At 46.8% G+C, this 19,507-nt stretch overlaps 1 protein-coding gene across 1 annotated transcript in view; it reads left to right on the top strand.

Moving 5' to 3' along the window:
• Nucleotides 1-19,507, top strand: part of LOC306736337 (semaphorin-3F-like) — a gene marked incomplete at its 5' end in the record, with an annotated part of 55,080 nt that overhangs the window by 17,263 nt on the left and 18,310 nt on the right. Inside the window, 4 exons of the mRNA XM_079217961.1 lie at nt 16,222-16,382; nt 16,735-16,797; nt 17,184-17,303; nt 18,646-18,735. Of these exons, the coding sequence (XP_079074087.1) occupies nt 16,222-16,382; nt 16,735-16,797; nt 17,184-17,303; nt 18,646-18,735 (434 nt within the window). The remainder of the gene's footprint in view (nt 1-16,221; nt 16,383-16,734; nt 16,798-17,183; nt 17,304-18,645; nt 18,736-19,507) is intronic.

The following is a 19,507-nucleotide window of genomic DNA, read 5'->3' as shown; positions in this document are numbered from 1 at the left end:
CAGGTTTTCAGACACGTGTTGTCAGATCAACACGTCAGATTTTACAAAGAAGGTAAACTTGTTTTTAATTACTTTAGATACCGGAGGTCTTAAAAATCTACATTTTTATGTATATTTTGCCAGCTAAATCAAATTGTTCACAGAACCTTTTGTTTTGAGAAAACTTCTGTGTTGGCTCCCAGTTTCATAACAAGTTAAAATAAGTTGAAAGCACACCCACCATATACATTAGCCTACTGTGTTCGTAGCTATGGTTGTTGGTCAAAATGTTCTCTACCTGTAATCTCAATGGCACTGGCCAATAGTGAAAGCAGGCACGACCGTCAATTGTAGTACAGTGAACTTCTTTTGCTCCATTTAGACTTTTCATCTACTCCCACTTGCTGCGTTCCGCTGTCATGCCAGCCCCAGAAGTTATAAATTACTGTGGATTTGTGAGCCTTTCATGGGTTTGTGTCGGAGTCCCTTTTGTAAGCTTCAAATGTTTAGGGTCAAAGCAAGGCTATCATACACCCAGAAGAATTATGGACGTGTGAAGTGCGAGTTGGTTGTTGAAATGATAAAAGGAAGTCCCAGTGGGACGGTATATCATACCACTCCAAAAAACAACAGAAGGGTTGTCAGAGGGAGTGTGGATCTGTCAAATAAGGAGGGAGAGTGTTCAGAAAGATACATAAAGGATTTTTCTCTTTTCTTCATTTTTTGCCCCCACCTGGTTTCAGTGCAACACTACTGGGAAGCTCCAGCGCTGACCTCTAAGTGCACTCAGTCTCCCGGAGAGATTGCAGCCTGTGACAGACCATGATGTGGCCCCATTAGCTGAGATAAGGCAGGCAGGGATTGAGGAGCTCAGATCAATGAGTCATTATGGGGAGTGCAGAGCTCCGGCCGCAAACGCTGCCAGAGCGGGATGCTTACAGTCGTGGCTTAGCGGCAACGCAGCCCCGGCAATCCCTCAGCCGCTTCCCACCAACCTGCGGCTGAGGCCATCCTGGAAGAAAAACCCAGCAGGATTTCCTTCGGCTTAAAGGTTGATTCCATGTCAAATATGCTATCCAGGACTGATGAGACGTGGGCATGAATCTTTTCACCTGACACATTTCAGATTGCCAGAGCGCCTATTTGGTTTCTCACCTTCACTTGGTTTATTTAAGTCTGCCTTTCTGTGGAATGCAGGTGTTCTTTCTATGAAGCCATGATTTATATTCCATTGAAAAGCAACGTGGCAGTATTTTCACTGTTAGAAGGTCAAACTAAAGGTGAGCCAGAACATTGGTAATACTCATTGCACACTGAGTGTGCTTAGGACAAAGTTGAACCATGAAGTTGGTCTGTAAACAATAATGGATAGTTACAGCAGAGGGTTTTGGTTTGCTTTCAATTTTTCAGACCTGATCGACTGACTGTGTTTGTTGCAGTCATTAATTAGTAGTAAATACATTATATATGTGTATGACCTGTACACAGCTTCTTTACCCACCTCTACCTCTGGCACAATGTGTGGTCATAACACTCTTATAATATTTCTAACAATGGGTTTAGTGCTCATAATAAATTTAGGATGCTCTCTCAATAGCGTCTTCACCAGAAGAGTGGACAGTGGCCACTCTTTGTGGCCGCGCTTTTTCGCAACCATTCGCGCCTGTGCATTGACTTTACATGTAATCTACTTGTGCGAATATTTCGCAATTCTTTTGTTGTGACAGCGGCATTAGTGTGTGTGTTTATTTTAGAAATTCATGTGCCGGTGCAAAAGGATGGGTTGGGGCATGGGTCGTCCCAACCTACTGCATATAAGCTTCCCAGCTATCAACAATCTTCCCTGGGGCTCAGTGCTCCCCTAATAGCCGATCCTCTGCGCTACTCTCTGACTACATTTTGGCTGATATTGATCAAACTTGAAAGGGGAGCCCTTAAGTGAATGTGTAAAAAGTCCTGACAATCAATGATTGACAGTTGATGTTTCGCTCGTCAAGGTCACTTTGCCAATTTCAGCGTGCAGAAGAGCTGCGGGGCAATCAAGAGACGGGTTTTCTTCTTGGTCTCTCTTCAGATTCTGCTGTACCAGAGAAGAAGGTCAAACTGAGAGGACGACTTTCAATCACAGTAGTACTTCAGCTCCAAGAAGAGCAGGACAGAGCACGGCTGAAAGGAGAAACGGGGAGGATCGATCTTTGTGCCACGAGCATATATGAACTAGAACCGTTTCCGTCCGCCATCACAGCTCAAGCTAATGGAACTGTGACACAGCCACAGTGCTGTTGTTTTTTTTGTATTTTTTTGGCATTTCAGAATGAGTAAATCTCATTTTGGAAAGTGTTATTATAGCCATTTGATTCCTGTAATATACACACGTTGTTGAAAAGAAGATGTATAGACTCGTAGTCGGAGCCCAGCCAAGACAACCTGTGGAGTGACACTTCACCCCGAAAAGTTACTGCACATTACTGGTTAACCTGGTTGCACCTGAAGTCTCTAAATACATTTTGACAAGCACATTTCCTCTTGAAGTGTTTCAATAAAAGCTAGTGACTAAATGAGACCCCGCTGGGCTTTCACAGAAAAGTCAGACCCATCAAGTTCCCCACTTACCTTATTTAAGATTACACATCTGCATTGCTCCTGGCGCAGACAGGCAGCACAGTTTTGTTCGCAAAGGTCCCACCTCTTTGAATTAATTCCGCTTGGCCGGGAATGCGAGAAACCCGGAGACGCCTCCCCTTGATTTAGAAAGCATATTGCCCGAGTTGGGAAAGAAATGAAGTGTTCATGGTGAGGTTTTAAAGAGGCCGTACTGAAGGGGTTGGAAGGAAGAGAGCGAAGATGCTTTGGCCGCACGTCTCTCTTTTCCTATCCGAGGGCTGAGGTTTTTGTTCATCATTGCCAAAGCAAACACCTCGGTGTTCCACCTCAGAGGAACCAATATGAACCTTTCACACACTTCTTGCTTTCCGTGCAGTCCATCTGGATTTCCCTCGTTTCGTCTGAGTTTCGCTTGCTGGTTTTGCAATTGCAGAGCAACTGGACACTTTGGATTTATGTCCATGCAGCATTGTTGCATGTCACGATTGCATTGTGTTTTAATTCCTCCAGCTGCCGCATGTCTATACCATCACGGTTCACACTTGTTGTGTGCAAGAGGCTTAACTTGTGTGTGTGTGCGTGTGTGTGTGTGTGCACGTGTGCATGCTATGCATATTATCCGTGCGTGTGTGAGAGACAGAGGGATGAAGTCTACACACACATTTCTCACTCACCCACTCTGTCTGCCTCTCATTCCATCCATCCCCTGCAGTTATCGGGCTGATTGTATCACCCTGTTAGCTGCAGGGAGATTACCAGTGACAAACTGGGAAAGCTAAATCGGCTTGGTAAACTCGCTGAACCTGCAACCCCCGTCGTTCCACTATCTCCTTAACACCACCCTACATGGGCATAGAGCGTGGTTGGTCTACAGATAACTCTCTGAGGAACTATCGAGGTGAAGTTGGAATTTAAAATCAGACTGATGTAATGTACTCATAGCGTGAAAATTGCTTGAATGAATTAAAATGGATTTCGGTGACAACAATAGGCATTTGGACCAAACCCTGAACCGTAATAAAAAAAAGACACAAAAAAAGGCCAGAAACAACCAATTAGTAAATTGGGAACAACCTCACCGAGCAGATTGATTCCTCACGTCTTAAGGGAACCTATTATCTCATTCTGCCTCCAGAAGAGGATAAGGTCGCAGAGCCTTAGAAGGCCCTTTAAAACGACCGCAGGTTTACCACCAGCAGGCTTATAGCGATGGAATCAGTGACTTTTGCTCTTCACTGTCCTTGGTAACCTTTGGACGTGTCTCCTTTAGCGGCTGCAGAACTGTACCGGTTCAGAAGGGGTTGGCGAAGGATTGTGTTTGAACGGGGCCAGTTCGTACGCCGTGTCTGAAAACGACATGTGTTTATAGCTGTTCCAAACGGCCACACTGGCGGGAGACAATCTCTCCTGTTGTGTTAGCGATGAAGAATATTTCTGGCTTCCTCTGGGTGACGGAGCCAGCGGGGCAGCGACAGCCGAAAACACAAAGCTGTTCATAAAAGGGCTAATCACCTTAATTTCAGATGAGCGCCCTTTGAATAGACCGCGTAATTGAGGCAAAATGCGATGACTGTGCTGACATACGCGTGGAAAAATGGGATTTGTGTTCTAATCCCACTTCCTGTCCCGAGGCCTGGGAATCACAAGCGCATCGGAACTCGCCTGGTCGCCCGCCTCTCTTCAAAGACGAGGGATGAACGAGAGGGAAGCCCCATTAGCCTCCTGCTTCCGTCAACGTCATCTGCCGCTTGTCAAGTATGACTGGTGATAGGCTGGAGAAAGTTTACATGGCATATAAAATGGGCTTCCATGGCCCCAACACACACTCGTTGCTTTGCAGAAAAGTAGCATGTCAACATTTATTCCTGGCCACCGGGCTGGAGGAACAGGAAGATAAGCGCTGAGGTGGCACCACATGCATTTACTCTGGACTGAAGGAGCAGCGGGAGCCTAGTGGGAGGAAGAGACCTGGAGCAGAGCCACAATGGCTGCTGTCACAATCTGTCCTGCCTTCCTGTCATTCTAAGGAAAAGGGGCTAGAACAACTGGCCTCCCACACTGTGACCCCACACAGCTCCAACAAATAAGGCTTTCATAGCCACAGGGCACGATAGTAGGCCACTGTTGTCACATACATTACGTTGCTATATCCTGTGTCTGCTCAATTGAAAATCTCCCACTGGCCTGTCAGGATGCACCTGAGAGATGCATGAATGTATTGTTGCATCGGGACGGCTTTCACCACTGCACGACAAAGGTTTCTCACTGGTGGATTTGAGCGGCCAAGAAAGATGTTTTCAAGAAGAATATGTTGCTCCTTTGTTACAAATAAAACCTTATTTGGATGGAAACTACCTAGTGGAGGATGCAGACGTTCTTTACCAGAGCACAGGGTGGAAGACAGTCTGTTAATAAGGAAAAAAGAGAACTGAAAGCCTCAGCTTGAAGTCAGCCTGCGGCTGCTTCCAAAAGAATGCGTTTTTGATGCAATTTGTTAGGTCTGGCAGTTGACATTAACCGAATATATTCTGTGTCAACCCAGAAATATCCAAATGTAATGAGACTTACGAGTGTCATTCATGATGCAAAGTAAATGTTTTTCCATGGAAACCCCTAAGCAGGTTCTTACAAACATGACAGATCATGTAGGTTCTATGATTTAAAAACAACAACTTGAAATAGCTTTCGTAAATTTGGATACGACTTCATTTAGAGGCTGAATTTGTGTTACAAAGAGCTGCGAGACCGCAGATCCATTCTGCTTTAATGGGATACTGTCCTGAACCAATTGCTGATTCTGTCTCCTTTCTGTAGTCTGGTTCTTTGTTTGGTACAGCAAAGCAGGGTCTCAGTATTTTTTCTTCTTCTTCTAACTCTCCCATAGTGCCGCTCCATAAGACCGCTCCATTTCTACTGGCCTTAACATTCTACAGAGAGAGGGAGACTGAGAGAGATCCATCTTCATTACAACCAGTTTGTTCTGGTCTTGTGGCTGACCTTTTTCTCCCAGCTGACCACACGTCCTCTGGAACCAGACGGCAGAACCAGAGACGCTAGTGTGTGTCCCTGGCCCTGGGTCTGTCCACTATGTGGGGATTATAGCCCGACAGGACGTTGATGCATGCCAGGTAAAGATAAGGGAGGCTAAAGTTAACAGCGCTCTCTCAGTCGGGGCATTTTGTTTAGTCTTTGTGGCTGCTCCCTTAAAGTTCTGCTAATTCTGCAACGCTGCTGCGTTTGTTCCTCTGAAGCAGGCACTTGAGTGCATGCTTGCCGGCTGCGCCTCTTCTGGCTTCTGTACTAAATCAGCCTTAAAATGGATTTAGCATGCACAATGTACTCAGGAAACAAGGAGGTATGTACATACTGTAACTGTGGCTGGACAGATACCATTTATCAGTGATTCATTGGGTGCAGTAATTCACATGTGGATCTCCACTGAGCTGGAACTCGGGGCTGAGAAGTGTCAGAGAGGTTGCAACCCTGAGCCCAGTGAGTCATGCTTAACATACTCTCTCTCTCTCTCTCTCTCTCTCTCTCTCTCTCTCTCTCTCTCTCTCTCTCTCTCTCTCTCTCTCTCCTCTATTCTTTCCTTTAACCCTGTTGAACACACGCTCATTGCGATTCTGGACAGGCCAACCAGTAATGCCACTTTACCCCAGGCAATCCCTGTTTCCTGATTCCACACAGGCTGTGGAGAGATAACCCTGACCCTGAGCTAATCCCAGATTAAACCAGAACACAAAGCGTTGCCACTGGTGCCCAGCGGCCTCTGGCCCCCTCGCGTCTCCTGGCCCGGGCTACAGAAGCCCTGCTGACCAGCATTGGCAGAAAGCAAGCTTTATCCAAGCGCAGGTTAGGGCGTTTGTATACCGTTTTAAATACAGATTGCTTCAGATAGATGCAGTAACCAGTAACATTTTGGTCCAGTCTCCTGGGACTGAAAAATGTAATCGGTACGAAAGAAGTTGCAGAGGGATCGAAGGGATTGACATGCAGGGATGGGAACCAGGCAAGATGTGTCACCGCTGAGCTGGAGACTGTTTTATGAAAACACATGTCAGTTAAAACAGAGACATGTTTGTGCAGATGTGAGCGATTAGATCGAGACTCTCGCGGGAGGATCTCCTTCCCTTCTAGTTCTCCACATTTCACATCCTCCTCAGCTGGGGACGATTTTTTGCAAGATTGAGGGAGAAAGGTGTACGTTTGTACGGAGAGGGGTCCGGCGGTGCAGGTTATTGGCTGCATAAGATTTAAATAGAAGAAAACTGGTGAACCCTTTGGGTATAGATCCCCTTGTCTCCTCTTGCTCAACCAATTCTGTGGCAGAGCAGAGTCTGTCTGATGTTACAAGAGTTTACATGAAAAACGGAGACAAATGTGTCTATCTTCCCCACAAACCCGCCCCCCGTCAGCCCCTCCGCCTGTCCATCAGCACTCCGGGCTTGGCAGGCAGAGGGAGAGGGGCTTAGGTGATGGGAGCCAGAGGCGATGTGATAAGGCCATTTCTCCGCATGAGAGCTCATCAGAGCTGACAGTGAATACAAATTGGTGCCATTAGAGAGCGGGGTGGGGGTTGGACAGTGGAGGGGCGGGGCACTACAGTGGCTCCTAATTATAGAGCGGGTGAGCCCCCCAGGTCGGCAGGGGAGCGGCGGGGCGCGGCGGTAACGAGGTGGTGACAGTGATGAGCAGTAAGATGTCACGTCCCGCTGAGCATCACGGTGCAACTCGTGGATAAAGTGAGGTTGGGAGGAGTCGTGGTTAATGATGTGTGATACGGCGGCGCTCTTAGTGCGCATCCATTGTGACGGATCACATTCGACATGTGTTGAGACAAGAGAGGGTCACACCTTTTCCCCAGCGAGGGTGCTCACAGCAACAGGATACAAACAACTTGCCACGAATAGCCAAGAAGCTTCACTCTATTGTGGTTTAACAGCCGGCGGAGCCCGGCAAGGAGTCAAGTCCCCAACCTTCATTCTGTTTTCGCGGTTCAATTTGTGCCGTCCAATTATGTGGGCTGTTGGAAACCCCCTCCACCCTGACACTTTACCGACATGGGATTTTTGGCAGCCTCCACCAAAACCTTCTGAAACTGAAAAACATTTCGTAATGGGAGTGTCACAGCCCGGCTCAAGGCTGGACAAAAGCCATGTCCCGCCTTTTCAGTAACTATTCACGCTTTTCAGAAGAAGTCGGGTAACATGTCGTATGAATTGTGTAATAGAAATAACTGCCAAATGTTCTCTTTCCCGACTCGTATTGGGTTTAGGCAACACAACTACTTATTTAAGTTTCATAAAACACCATGGTTTGGGTTTAGATTACGTAACTTCGGTAAATCACGCAATTTAAAAACGTTACGTGAAAGTCTTGTGTTTGTTTGACCCATCCATCCACCCTCACCTCCATGCCTCTCAGCCTTGTAATGGCAGGTTTACATTGGAGGGACTTGGCAGCCGGGTGCGTCTCAGATGCTAAAGGGGGGTTCCTGTGACTTGGTATCAGACGCTGAGGGCCTTGACGAAACGTCAGTATTTTGTCTTCTTAATTTCGTCCCGTTTCAAGTAAGAAGACTGTGAGCAGAGGTGCTTGCGTTGCTTTTGTATGTAATGGAAGGCTGTTATGTCTGTTTTTTCTCCTCGCAGCAAGCTGCAGAGCCTGTCTCGCCACCAAGATGCAGACACACACAGAGGATTCAGCGAAGCTTGACCACGTCCTAAATCACAAAACATTGCCGTTCCTTTGTATTCCAGTCTCTCCGGCGTTTACCAGGGGGTTAGATCATATCTCCGGATCCCGTGCATATCTGCTGAGTGACGCGCCCTATCTGATGTGACACGCTGGCCAAGCCTCCTGATCGCTTTTATTATCCCCTGTCCCAGAGAGTGACTAAGCCGAGGCGAGCAGCTGCTACGCTCTCATGCTGTTATCGTTCCTTTTCATTTAGCGGCGCGGCTAACCGCATACCCACTCTCCAGTAATCACACAGGCATTCTTTAACAACCTTGTCACTTCTCCACTGGCTTTGAAGCGTGCAGCGTACACAAACCCAAATAACTTGTGTAAATGTTTGACACGAAGACGCGTTGAAAAGGAGCTGTTGAAGGGGAGTGGAGGGGACCCACTGTGGGCCCGGAGAGCCCTGGTTAGGAACGACTCTGCTAACAAGATAGCAGTGCAGGTGCCAGTTCAGAGGACACACACTTGTTCGTGTGCAGAAGAGGGCCCTTTAATCTCCATCTTCATGTTTGTGAGCTCAGTGATTGCCCCTATATTAGGCACTTCCTTATCCTGCAGATACAGGAAATCACTCTGAGAAAGTTTTGCTAGATTAAGATAAGCGAGAGAACCACAGCAGCTCTCAGATACAGGCGTCTGGAAAGAAGCCAACTCCACTCTTACCGTGCAAATTCAGTAAAACTCAACAAACATAACTCCTGAAAACACATTGTTGCAGTTTGTGAAATGCACACACAAAACTTTTTGACGATTCTATCATGACACTTTGTAATTTAGACCCATCCGTAAAATACCACACAAAGTCAATAGTTCAACATTTAAGTTACAACTCAAAGCTGCTACGAGAAAAACTCTCATGTTACTGCAGTGGGACAGTCTGCCCCGTGCAATCCTGGTTCTGATTTTTCACGTGCCGCCTTTCCCTCCAGCGAGCCCAGCAATACAGCCTGGGCCTCCAGCAGTGTGGTGTCGGTTGTGAACGTAGGAGCAGCGAGACGAAGCTCACAGATGACAATAACTATATAGAAATAGACATTCTTCTCACTTCTCTCGTTGACTCACGTAGGTCATGTAGAAGCATCGGCATTGAATTGAGACTGATTCAGAAACGGTTTCCCATTGTAACCTTTTAATTTGCTTGAACTCCGCAGTCATTCCCCAGCTTATTCAAATCAGACCAAAGCACCAATATTTTCCAACTCGGAAGAATCGTCATGTTTGCAATAGATGTTTGGATGGAAATCTGAAGCGACATTAGAAGGCCTTGCTACAGTTGTATGGAGACAGACTGACTCAATGCTCCCTCCCTCTGTGCTCAAGAGAACAAATGCACCTTTATACAGGTACATGGGCAGCAGACACTTCCTAAATATTTCATGGACTAAGACTCATACAAATTAATGAGGAAGCCTGAGCCAAAATTGCTCGCCATGTCCAGCAAGACACAGTCACCTGTGGCGTCTCGACTCATTACTGCTCCTTGTTAAAAGTGGACCCAACTGCCAACTCGGCAACATTGCAATTTTACTAAAAAACAAATCAACGTGCCTTCCGTCGCTTCGCTCCATCATTGCTGTTGAAACGAAGCGTGCTTCCCAAAGGGTAATAAGACTGTCTTAACTGGAGTTTTCCTCCTCCGCGTTGACGGCATTCAAAATATTTGGCCAGGATTCCTGACAAGTGCTTCCTTTGATGTGTGAGAGCACGCCACATCTCCCGCCCTCCTCTTAAACACCCTAATTATCACTCCTGTCACTCCGGTGCCGTGCGTGTGAACGAACACACACCTTTCTGGCGGCTTGGAAACTGCCTCGGGACGCTGCTCAGGTTAGTGCGGCTTGTTTGTGATGCGCCAGGGGCTAGCGGGGGTATTTCTGGCACTTTGTTGCACAACCTAAGAGGACGGGATCAAAACCCATTCAGCACGAGAGTTTTTCAGTTCAACTTTGTTTCAGGAGAATGGATCATGGCTTAAGTGTTCCGGCTTTCGTGCATCACTGTGACCTCACCGTGATCTTCGGACAGAAGGACTCCTGGTGCAACAGCTGCAGTTTCTAATTATCAACCACACGTTCCACAAGGGGACCCGTGAATTACAGTTCGCTCCACACTGCTCGTCGCTCCCATTCCTGTTCAGTGTCATAAGCAACGGGCCGCAAACTTTCGTCTCTTTCCCGTGACCATCCCCCATCCTCTTTTATCTTCGGTAGCTCTCAGAGGGAGAAAAGTGCAGGCTTCAAGCAGCAACATGCTCTGCACCGTCATTGGCAGCGGCCTGCACTTTTAATTTACCCAATTTGAAAGCAGAGAAATATGCATTGGGGTGGAACACCCGTATCAGTGTCATGCAGCGAGTGTGCTGCGCTGTCAAGCGCCAGGATGTGTATTCGCTCCCCTCTCTCTCTCTTTCTCTTTTGTATGTTTTGTTTAAACACGCAGTCCAGAGTTTTTCCATGATCCAATCACTTAGCCGATGCTTCTTGCGAACATGCCAGGAAAGTTACGAGTGGGGTGGGCTGTGTACTGTTAAGTCACGCTGCATGCAGTAATCGTTCCTTAATGAGAGGAAGTTCTGATGTTACCGGCAGAGTAGGATGCATTAACAGCTGCATATGATATATCAAATCCAGTCTCCTCTTTCCCCTTGTGTGATAGCGTGGTGGGAAATCTTGTCATATAAGACGGCAATCACCAGTGTGCTTCTCTTTATTTCTGGAGACGTGATCTTGAGAGTGCACGACATGCCAGGGAACTTTTCCTGTCCAAACGTATTTCCAAAGTAAACTCGACCCGTTGGCTATTAATTTGAGATGGAGAGATATGCTATAACATGTAGGCCTGCAGCCCCGGAGATCACCGTCAGCAGCCAAGTATTCTCTCAGGAGAAGGTGGGCTGGCTCAGTCCGACAGTGAAGCATGCCTCTCTCTGTGTTTCTGTAGCTCATTTAACCAGGCAAGCTGACAAAAATACTAGTCTTATTTATAATGGTCTGAGGTAGGGGCTGTGATCATCCAGTGCTTCCCAGTACAGCCACTATAATGTGCTAGAAGCTTCTGCTAATCAGCTCCACGTCTTCAGCTCGGGGTTTCGGGGAAACACGCCTTCCTGCAAACATGCATTCAGGCAGACAGTGTTGCAATTCACCAAACCACAATTACAGTGAATGAAGCACTCGGGCACTCACATCAAGCGTTTTTTAATCTCATGAAATAAAGTCTAATGAATGCAATGAAAAATATATTGGCCAATAATTAAAATAAACCATCTGTGCACTTTTCGTTATTTGGCTCCTTGTTTTACAGTTGGCCCCCGCTTCATCGCTGCTGGAAGGACTTCCCTGCTCAACAAATCAACATTTGTTTTTTATTCGGCCACAATATTGTCGCGGTTGAGGTGGCGCAAGTAGTGGTGGCGCACGTGAGATGTTTTAAGCACGGCGTGTGGAAGGATACGCTGCATTTTTAAAAGGATTGAAGTGCATTGAATGAGTATCCCCTGAAAGCATCTTCATGTTTATGAATGCCAAGGGCGAATTAAATGATAGGACAGGCTTATGTCCTGCTACAGCCACAGTACCAGACTATATTTTCTTTTGGTAGAGCAATTGATTGCGGTCGGGATTTGCTGAGAATTTCAACAAATAATACGAAAAAAAAGAATATTACAATAATTTTGGCTAAATTCCGTTTTGCTAAGTTCTCTAGAACTATACAGTATAAGTAATACTCAGTCAGAAAACAATGAAAATACTCAAGTAAAGTATCTCACAATGGTGCTTTGCTGCACTAGAAAGAACAGTACTTGAGTAAAAGTTACTTGGCAGACGAGAAGAACGATGCACCTGCCTTACCAGAAGCTCCGTCGTAGCGCCTCCATCCGCCTCCCTCAACGTGCATGACCTGTAGCTCTTTACATCAGTCGGCTCAGATTAACAGAGTGGACGTTAAGCTAGAGTTCGTTCAGGACTCATCTTACTCAGCTCCATGTTCCCTTCCCGGCTGCAAGATTAGTATGGTGAGATGTGGGGCCCGGCAGTGCGCACCGTGTCGGCCTGCAGCACCTCGAGATGCTGTGAGAGAGGAGAGGATTGTCTGTGTCCAGCAGACTGAGGAGAGAGGACCGGCTCGCCTCTCACATGTGCAACGAGAGAGCTCTCTCTCCTGTGTAATTGCTCAACTGTTCCGTGTACTGCCACACATGCACTACTTGTGTACATGAAATACACAGACTATATCTTTGCAAGTGCATGGCGTACTAGCGTGGAGAAGGAAGTGAATGAGGACAGGGAGAGACGCTGAGTGCTGGGATCGGGTTCCCTCACCGGCTTACTTTCACCTCTAATAGAGCCATTGCCATTCCACAGGGGGGAAGCGGTGCGTTCCCCGCAAACAAAGCCCTCGCTGTGCGCGCACAGACCCCCCAGAGTGAAGCCCAACCGTACGCGCAGTAATGGGCTACTTTGAGAGTTTATCTGGCTCTAATAGACACAGGCTCCCAGCTAAATCTCCAGGATAAGTCTGTGTGTACGGAAAATGCTGTCATGCCCTAATGTGGCTGACAAAGAGCACAGCGGTACAGCCACTCTGAGCCGTTCCTGTTCAAAATTGCGATCTGCTACTGAGAGTGTGTAGTTGTGTGTTGCGGGAGGGGAAACGCGCGAGTCGATCCTATCTGTGATCCTATTTTTGCTCATTTTCTTTTGGTCATTTGAAACTTAGCTTGGCTAATGTGTTATTAATGTTGCAAAAGTATGCCTTGGCTGCCTTCTGGGAATAACCACACACTCCGCGTCACTCTTGATCTGGCACGCAGCAGCACAGTCTCTCCCTGCACGTCTTTCCAAAGCTGGTTGTGACCGGGTGTTTGCCCGGCACCAGCCTCAGTCCAGGGACCCGCTGGTCTTGTTTTCACAGCCGGCTTGACCCCCAGGGCGGTGTAGCAGCTGAGCTCAGTCCGCTGCCATTATACGCCCTCTATCAACATTTCATTGGAGCACAATGCCATGCGCCTCGGCCTGAGGCGAAGGGTTGACTTTGGGACTGAGCTGAGAAAGGCTGAAAGCAAAAGGGAATGGTGCTCAATAGCTAGACTTCCCACCAGACTCCAGACTCCTTCCTGTTTTCTTTCTTTCGAACATGTTTCTCGTCTCATATCTTTGGTTCGCTTTAAACAACATTTGCACGATTAGTAGTTCATTTGGTGTGAAAGCTGTCAATTGAACCCCGGTGTGGACCAAACAACAGCCTCCAAGACTCTGGTGGGGTTCATTTGTGGTGTGCAAGCAAACAGAGCGACCACAGGTTTTTACGATAGCATTTATGTGATTTCTTACATGATTTCCATGTATTATATAACTGCTTTTATTTAAATGATGCACATGATCACAGGTATTTGAGCCAAAGTACGTAAATTGATCCCATCAGAGGGTTAGGGTGCTGCATTAAACTTGTGTCGGTCACCAGAATTGGATTCCCCCACATCGACATTCGCCAAAACTGTCCAATCAACGAGTTACCTATCAGCCTGCATAGCGTCATGTTAACTCCTCTTGGTTTGTTTTCAATTTGTTCAATTTTGTTTTCTGATTTTTCTTGTATAATTATGGTTGAACTGCATAATATACATACTAGCCCTTAACTGCACTAGGTATCTGACTGTACTATTTTTATTTTTATTTTTATTCTGTTTGTATTATTTTTAACTGTTTGTTTCACGTTATCTTTTGCACGTTTTTGTATGTATTTTGTCCTTTCTGTGGACTCCAGGAAGATTAGCCGCCGCTAAGGCGCCAGCTAATGGGGATCCAGTAAATAAACTAAGCTAAACTCTTGGTTTGTTTTCAAAAATTGTATTTAGGCTTCAGTCTGAGCTCCATATGTAAAACCTCAGCTCTGACTCATTCTTTCATAGCAACAGACCGAGGTTTTCTGCAGGGTTTGATTTCTTTTAGGCATAGCTCTCTGTGATGTCGTCTACATTGTAATTAGGTTCGGAGGATAAGGTGTGAGGAAAGATATATCATTGCAGTGTTTACTTTTTTGCTGGGATGTAGCGTTTCGACATGCTGCGGAGTACGCTCGGACCAGAATATGCAAGTTATTGCAAGATTATGAGATTAGATTACATATGCATTTGTTTCCTCTCCATGGGCCGTGTAGTTGCTCGGCAATGTTCGTGTTCCCTTGTCAGCTGACAGATGGTCCCGTCCCGCTACTCTCTGACAACAAACACACACACACTGAGGAGTTGCTGACAACCTGCTTCAGGAAGGGCTTCGACTGGCCCTTGGAATGCATGTGTGTGTGTGTGTGTGTGTGTGTGTGTGTGTGTGTGTGTGTGCGTGCGTGCGTACAATGCAAACTTATCCGGTGTGTTTCACTCTATCGGCACACACATAAACACAGCTAGCGTGTATAGGGACTCATCATTCAACTTGAGTCTCCAACACAAATAATCACAGGGTCCGACCACATGTTGCATGTCCTCTTCCGTGGGCTCCGACAGCTGTCAATCACCCGGCCGATCCGTAAACATTCCTTTGGTGGGCACAGTTATTAAATCAAACTGTACAAATATAGCAAATCTAACGCAATTAATCTTTGCTTATTGACGTAACCCCCGTGTTAAATTTAGATCTGGCAGGAAAGACTGGTAATATCAGATTCAGTAGGGAGTCTGTTTGAAAAGGTCTCGAGATGGTGTTTATTTTAAGGCCCAATGGTGCACATGTTGATGGCCCTGCATGCCTTGGTGTCCAGACCTCTTCCCGCAGAACCACCTAACAACCTCACAGGAATGTTTCTCAACAACTTCATTCAACGTACTGGACATGACTGCACACACAGAGCTTGCAAAGCTGCCCGAAACATTTTTGAATCTTGAATCTTATTTTTACAAGTCTTGGGTGTTGCTTTTAAGGTCTGACGCCCCACGTTGACTACATTTCCCACTGCCCTCCTTTTATTATACACCGGCACTGATATATCATTTGTAAATAGTGAAACAAAGCTCACTGTACTGACAGTTTATCATCTGGTTTCCCCTTCACCACAGTTTTAGCTGCTAAATCAACAGAAAAGAACTCGGGTCAACCTCGAAGTGTGGTTCCCTGTTTCAGCTTTCTGTGGTTTGTTAGTTGTAGAATAAAGCCAAACAGTGAAACGGGACTTTCCTGCTGTTTGAGTGAAACCTCTGTGTTTGTCCAACAATATGTGAGGGCCACCCTCTAATGCCTTTACCCTATAGATTGCGGAGGAGTGTGTGTTTGTCTACGGTGTGGCATGGGGCTTTTGCTGTCTTTGCAGTGGCCTCTCTGCCCTGTCTGTACACGGTTGCTGAACCAAGGAGAATATATCAAACAAACACTCCAACACAGAGCTATAGGAAGATTGGGTTACTCTCGACATGCAAGGACTAGTCGACTGCTTTGTGTTACTAAAGGCTGACCTCCAGGGTGAGGGGTCCAAAAAGGGACAAAGCAGCTCAAACCTAAACTCAATACGTGTAGATCCACCTTACCTTGCTCTATATATGGGGTACTCTGTAATAGACATATTTATCAGTCAATCTACCGTGTCTGTCTTTTCTGACTTCCGACTGGTCGTAACAGACCGCTATTGATGACTTTCTGGATCCTCTGATCCACTCGGGCGGTATTAAGCCATCAACACAGTGTGACAGACACTCAGTAGCACTTGTCTCTAATGTGGGGTGTTAAGTTACAGCGGTGTTGGTGGAAAACCATCAGATAACTCCACGCGGGATATGCAGGAGCAGAACGAGGAATGTGCCAGTTGTGCATGCATGTGTGTGTGTGTGTGTGTGTGTGTGTGAAAATGTGCATGTGCACCACAGCTGTCATTAATGCGTACATTTGTGTCTCCACACAGAGCTGAGATCCACCGGTACTGCTCATCACTTCGCCTACCTCCTCAACACGTCCGACTACCGGATCCTGCGCATGGACGAGGACCATGACCGCATGTACGTTGGCAGCAAGGACCACATCCTGTCCCTGGACCTCCATGACATCAACAAGGAGCCGCATATTGTAAGACCAATTTTCATGCACCCGCTTTCCCTTTAACTCTGGTTGTTACACTGCGATGCAACCTTTACCTCAGCGCTACAACAGCTGTGACAGGGGCAAAGGTGGGCTGTTCTCGGGCCCCAGCAGCAGCCATGTTGGTTAGCTCACATCTAGTTTTTGTTGGAGTGCACTTTTTCTGGTGTCGGGTCATTAAAACACTGTAATTGGGTTACGACAATCCCAACAGGATTCATATTAGCCTGGGTGGATATGCCTTTTGCCATTTTAGCCCAAACATCTCATAAAGACCCCTGATGTACTGTATAACCAGTTGGGTTGTAACCGTAAAATGTCCTCTGTTCCCCCGTCGCAGATCCACTGGCCGGTGTCCGAACGGAGACGGATGGAGTGCCTCGTGAGTGGGAAGGACGCCAATGTAAGTACGGCCGTTGACAGCGCTCGTAAGCTCAGCTGGGTCGTTCAGCTGATGGGCTTAAAAAGAAAAGAAAAGTATGTCGCTTTTCAGATGCATAGTCTGAAACGTGTACAGCTCCCTTCATTGTGCACAGAGGAATCTGTAAAAATCACCTGCGAGGTTCAAAATTGGCCCAGTAAAAGCGCTGGTTCCCTTCTGTCTCGCCAAGGAGACAGGAATGAATTGTAGCTGAGTGAGAAGCCCAGTCAATTTCACCATTTTTTGAGCCACTTAGACTTCAGCTTTCGGTAAATCTGCAGGATGTGCACCAGTAAAATATGGCTCCAAAGGTCTTTTCATTTAGATGTTTATTACAGGCTAATTGACTCTGGTCTTTGTGTCTCCAGGAGGAGTGTGCAAACTTTATCCGCCTGGTGGAGCCATGGAACCGGACTCAGCTGTACATCTGTGGGACTGGAGCCTACAATCCAGTCTGTACCTTTGTGAACCGCGGACGCAAACCTCAGGTTAGGCTCAATGACTTGAGTAACGCACAAGCCAAGAAGGTTATATCTCGATACATCAACTCAGCAAAAGTAAAACCGCTTTCTCCATCTGCATCATGAATGGCATAGCGTGGCCTCTATTATTTTTTTTCTCTTACCCAAGTTCTCACTCTCCATCCACCTTACGCTAGGTTCCCTTTACGATTTTCCTCCATCATTAAGCCTGCTCGAGGTACCATGTCTCCACGTCTGGCAAAGCAGCCAGCACAGCTTCACCAGCGCACAGCTGTCATCCCCAGTGAGCTGTTAAAGTTACTCTGTTTAGTCTCAGCCGTTTTAATGGGACCTCTTGAATTTCCGAAACCAAGCCAGGCATCGCCACCTCGCGTTACTCCCCTTTAACACCTCACTCTTCCTTAAATATCACACTTGTTCCCTAATGATGACCAGGGGAGTTTTTAAAAAGGGAAAAAATACAAAGTAAATTTCCCATTGGACTCTCCCTCGAGATATACAGTATTGCATGTGGTTCCCACATGACCCTTCACTAACGAAGGGCGTCCATCCATTCCCTCACCTATCCATCCACCCCTTCATGCATCCAGGCCACCCGTCAGCCTCTGCCATGTGAGACGTTGGGTAATTGGAAGTGGGAGCTCCCATTATGGGGTGCCAGTGGAATGTTCCAGTTCTAGTCCATTAATGAGGGGGCTGTTTCTCTCTCCATCGCATCGAACGGACCGGTCCGTCTCCCCCCGTGGCCACCTTCCTCTGCTGGGCTGGGGAGTCGACCACGCTTGCAAAATCATAATAAAACACACTCCACACCAACATTTACACACACAAATCCTGACACACGTAAGGAAATGTTTTTTGTCATTTTTAATTCAACATTCAGACAGATTGTTGTCATTTGATTACTCCACTGCGGGGCATATTGTTAAGTTCCCCAGTGCTTAAAGAAGGAGCTTTGTAGCTTTTGTAAACGGTAAAAGACAAATGTTTTGCTTTGGCAGCAGCTTTAAGGGGAATGTATGTTGCATACTGTGAGAGCTTTTATTGACTCAACCGCAGGATAGGGAACCATCTGGTCAAATAAAGCTACACATGTTCCCTGCACAATCTTGCACGCACACGCACACACACACACACACACACGCACACACACAAACACACACACACACACACGTCTACATGTTCTTCATGCACTTCCATCCTATTAATTTCAGCAACATTGGTTTGGGGAGTTTCTCACTCTGCCCTGAAGTTGAGACGGATTCAAGAGGGTTACAGGTTGAGGTCAGGGAGGCCTGCCTCTCCAGCGGCGTAACATCCAGACTGTGCTACTGTCTTCTGTTTTTAGACGTCCATGTATCTGCAGATGGCCCAGGCCAGAGGAAGGGCTAGCCGCGCAGCTGAACCCAGCGCGGTGCACGAGACACTCGGACTCAAGGTGCGATGTGGGCCATGTCTGCACCGCAGCCCTGCACACTGCCCGGGCTCGCGGTCACCGGCAGCATGCTCCCTCTCTTTGTGTCCGTGCACATTTTGTCACCACCATCATCCTTAACTTGGCCACCACTCGTTTATCTCCGTAACATTTGGCATGCATCTTCTCCAGTCCGTGCACAACCTTAAAGTCTTGTGTAATCCGGCATTGCATTTAATGTCATCTCATTTTGCTTCACTCATTTTTTTTCTTTGTGTCAGCGCCATCGTCTGAGCATCCTTACCCATCATTGTCCATTTGTGCTTTGCATTTGTGTTAAATGCCATATTTTGCATGTGAGCAGGGTTTTCAAATAGAAATGGCTTCTCGGGCTGCTAAAACATTCTGTTGACTTTTGCTCGGCTCAAATTCAATTAAAAACGCTTTCACTGCTGTTCAATGCATGGCATATTCACTTTAAATTAAGCATATATTTAGCAGCTCCTACGAACGACAGATAAGCGAGTCATTCATCCCGCTTATCTGAGACAATGCAGGATGTCCCACCCATCAGCCTCCACCACAGTGAACCCTCCACCTCCTCTAGGAATGTGGTGCAGTCTCTCCCACAGAGGCGGCAGGACTAGTCAGCATCTGATTTGACCCATTCCCACAGCGGGCTTTGTTAGCCCAGAGCAAACACCAGCCATCTGTAGCCAACTAGCTGTGCAGCAAAGGAAATAAAAGAACCACATACTTGAACATGTCTGCACTGTTTGAGCTCTCCAAGCACTTT

The sequence above is a fragment of the Taurulus bubalis genome (assembly GCF_910589615.1).
Source record: "Taurulus bubalis genome assembly, chromosome: 5".
NCBI lineage: Eukaryota > Metazoa > Chordata > Actinopteri > Perciformes > Cottidae > Taurulus > Taurulus bubalis.
The sequence above is the reverse complement of the archived record's forward strand: the minus strand, read 5'-3'. Positions and strand labels throughout refer to the sequence as shown.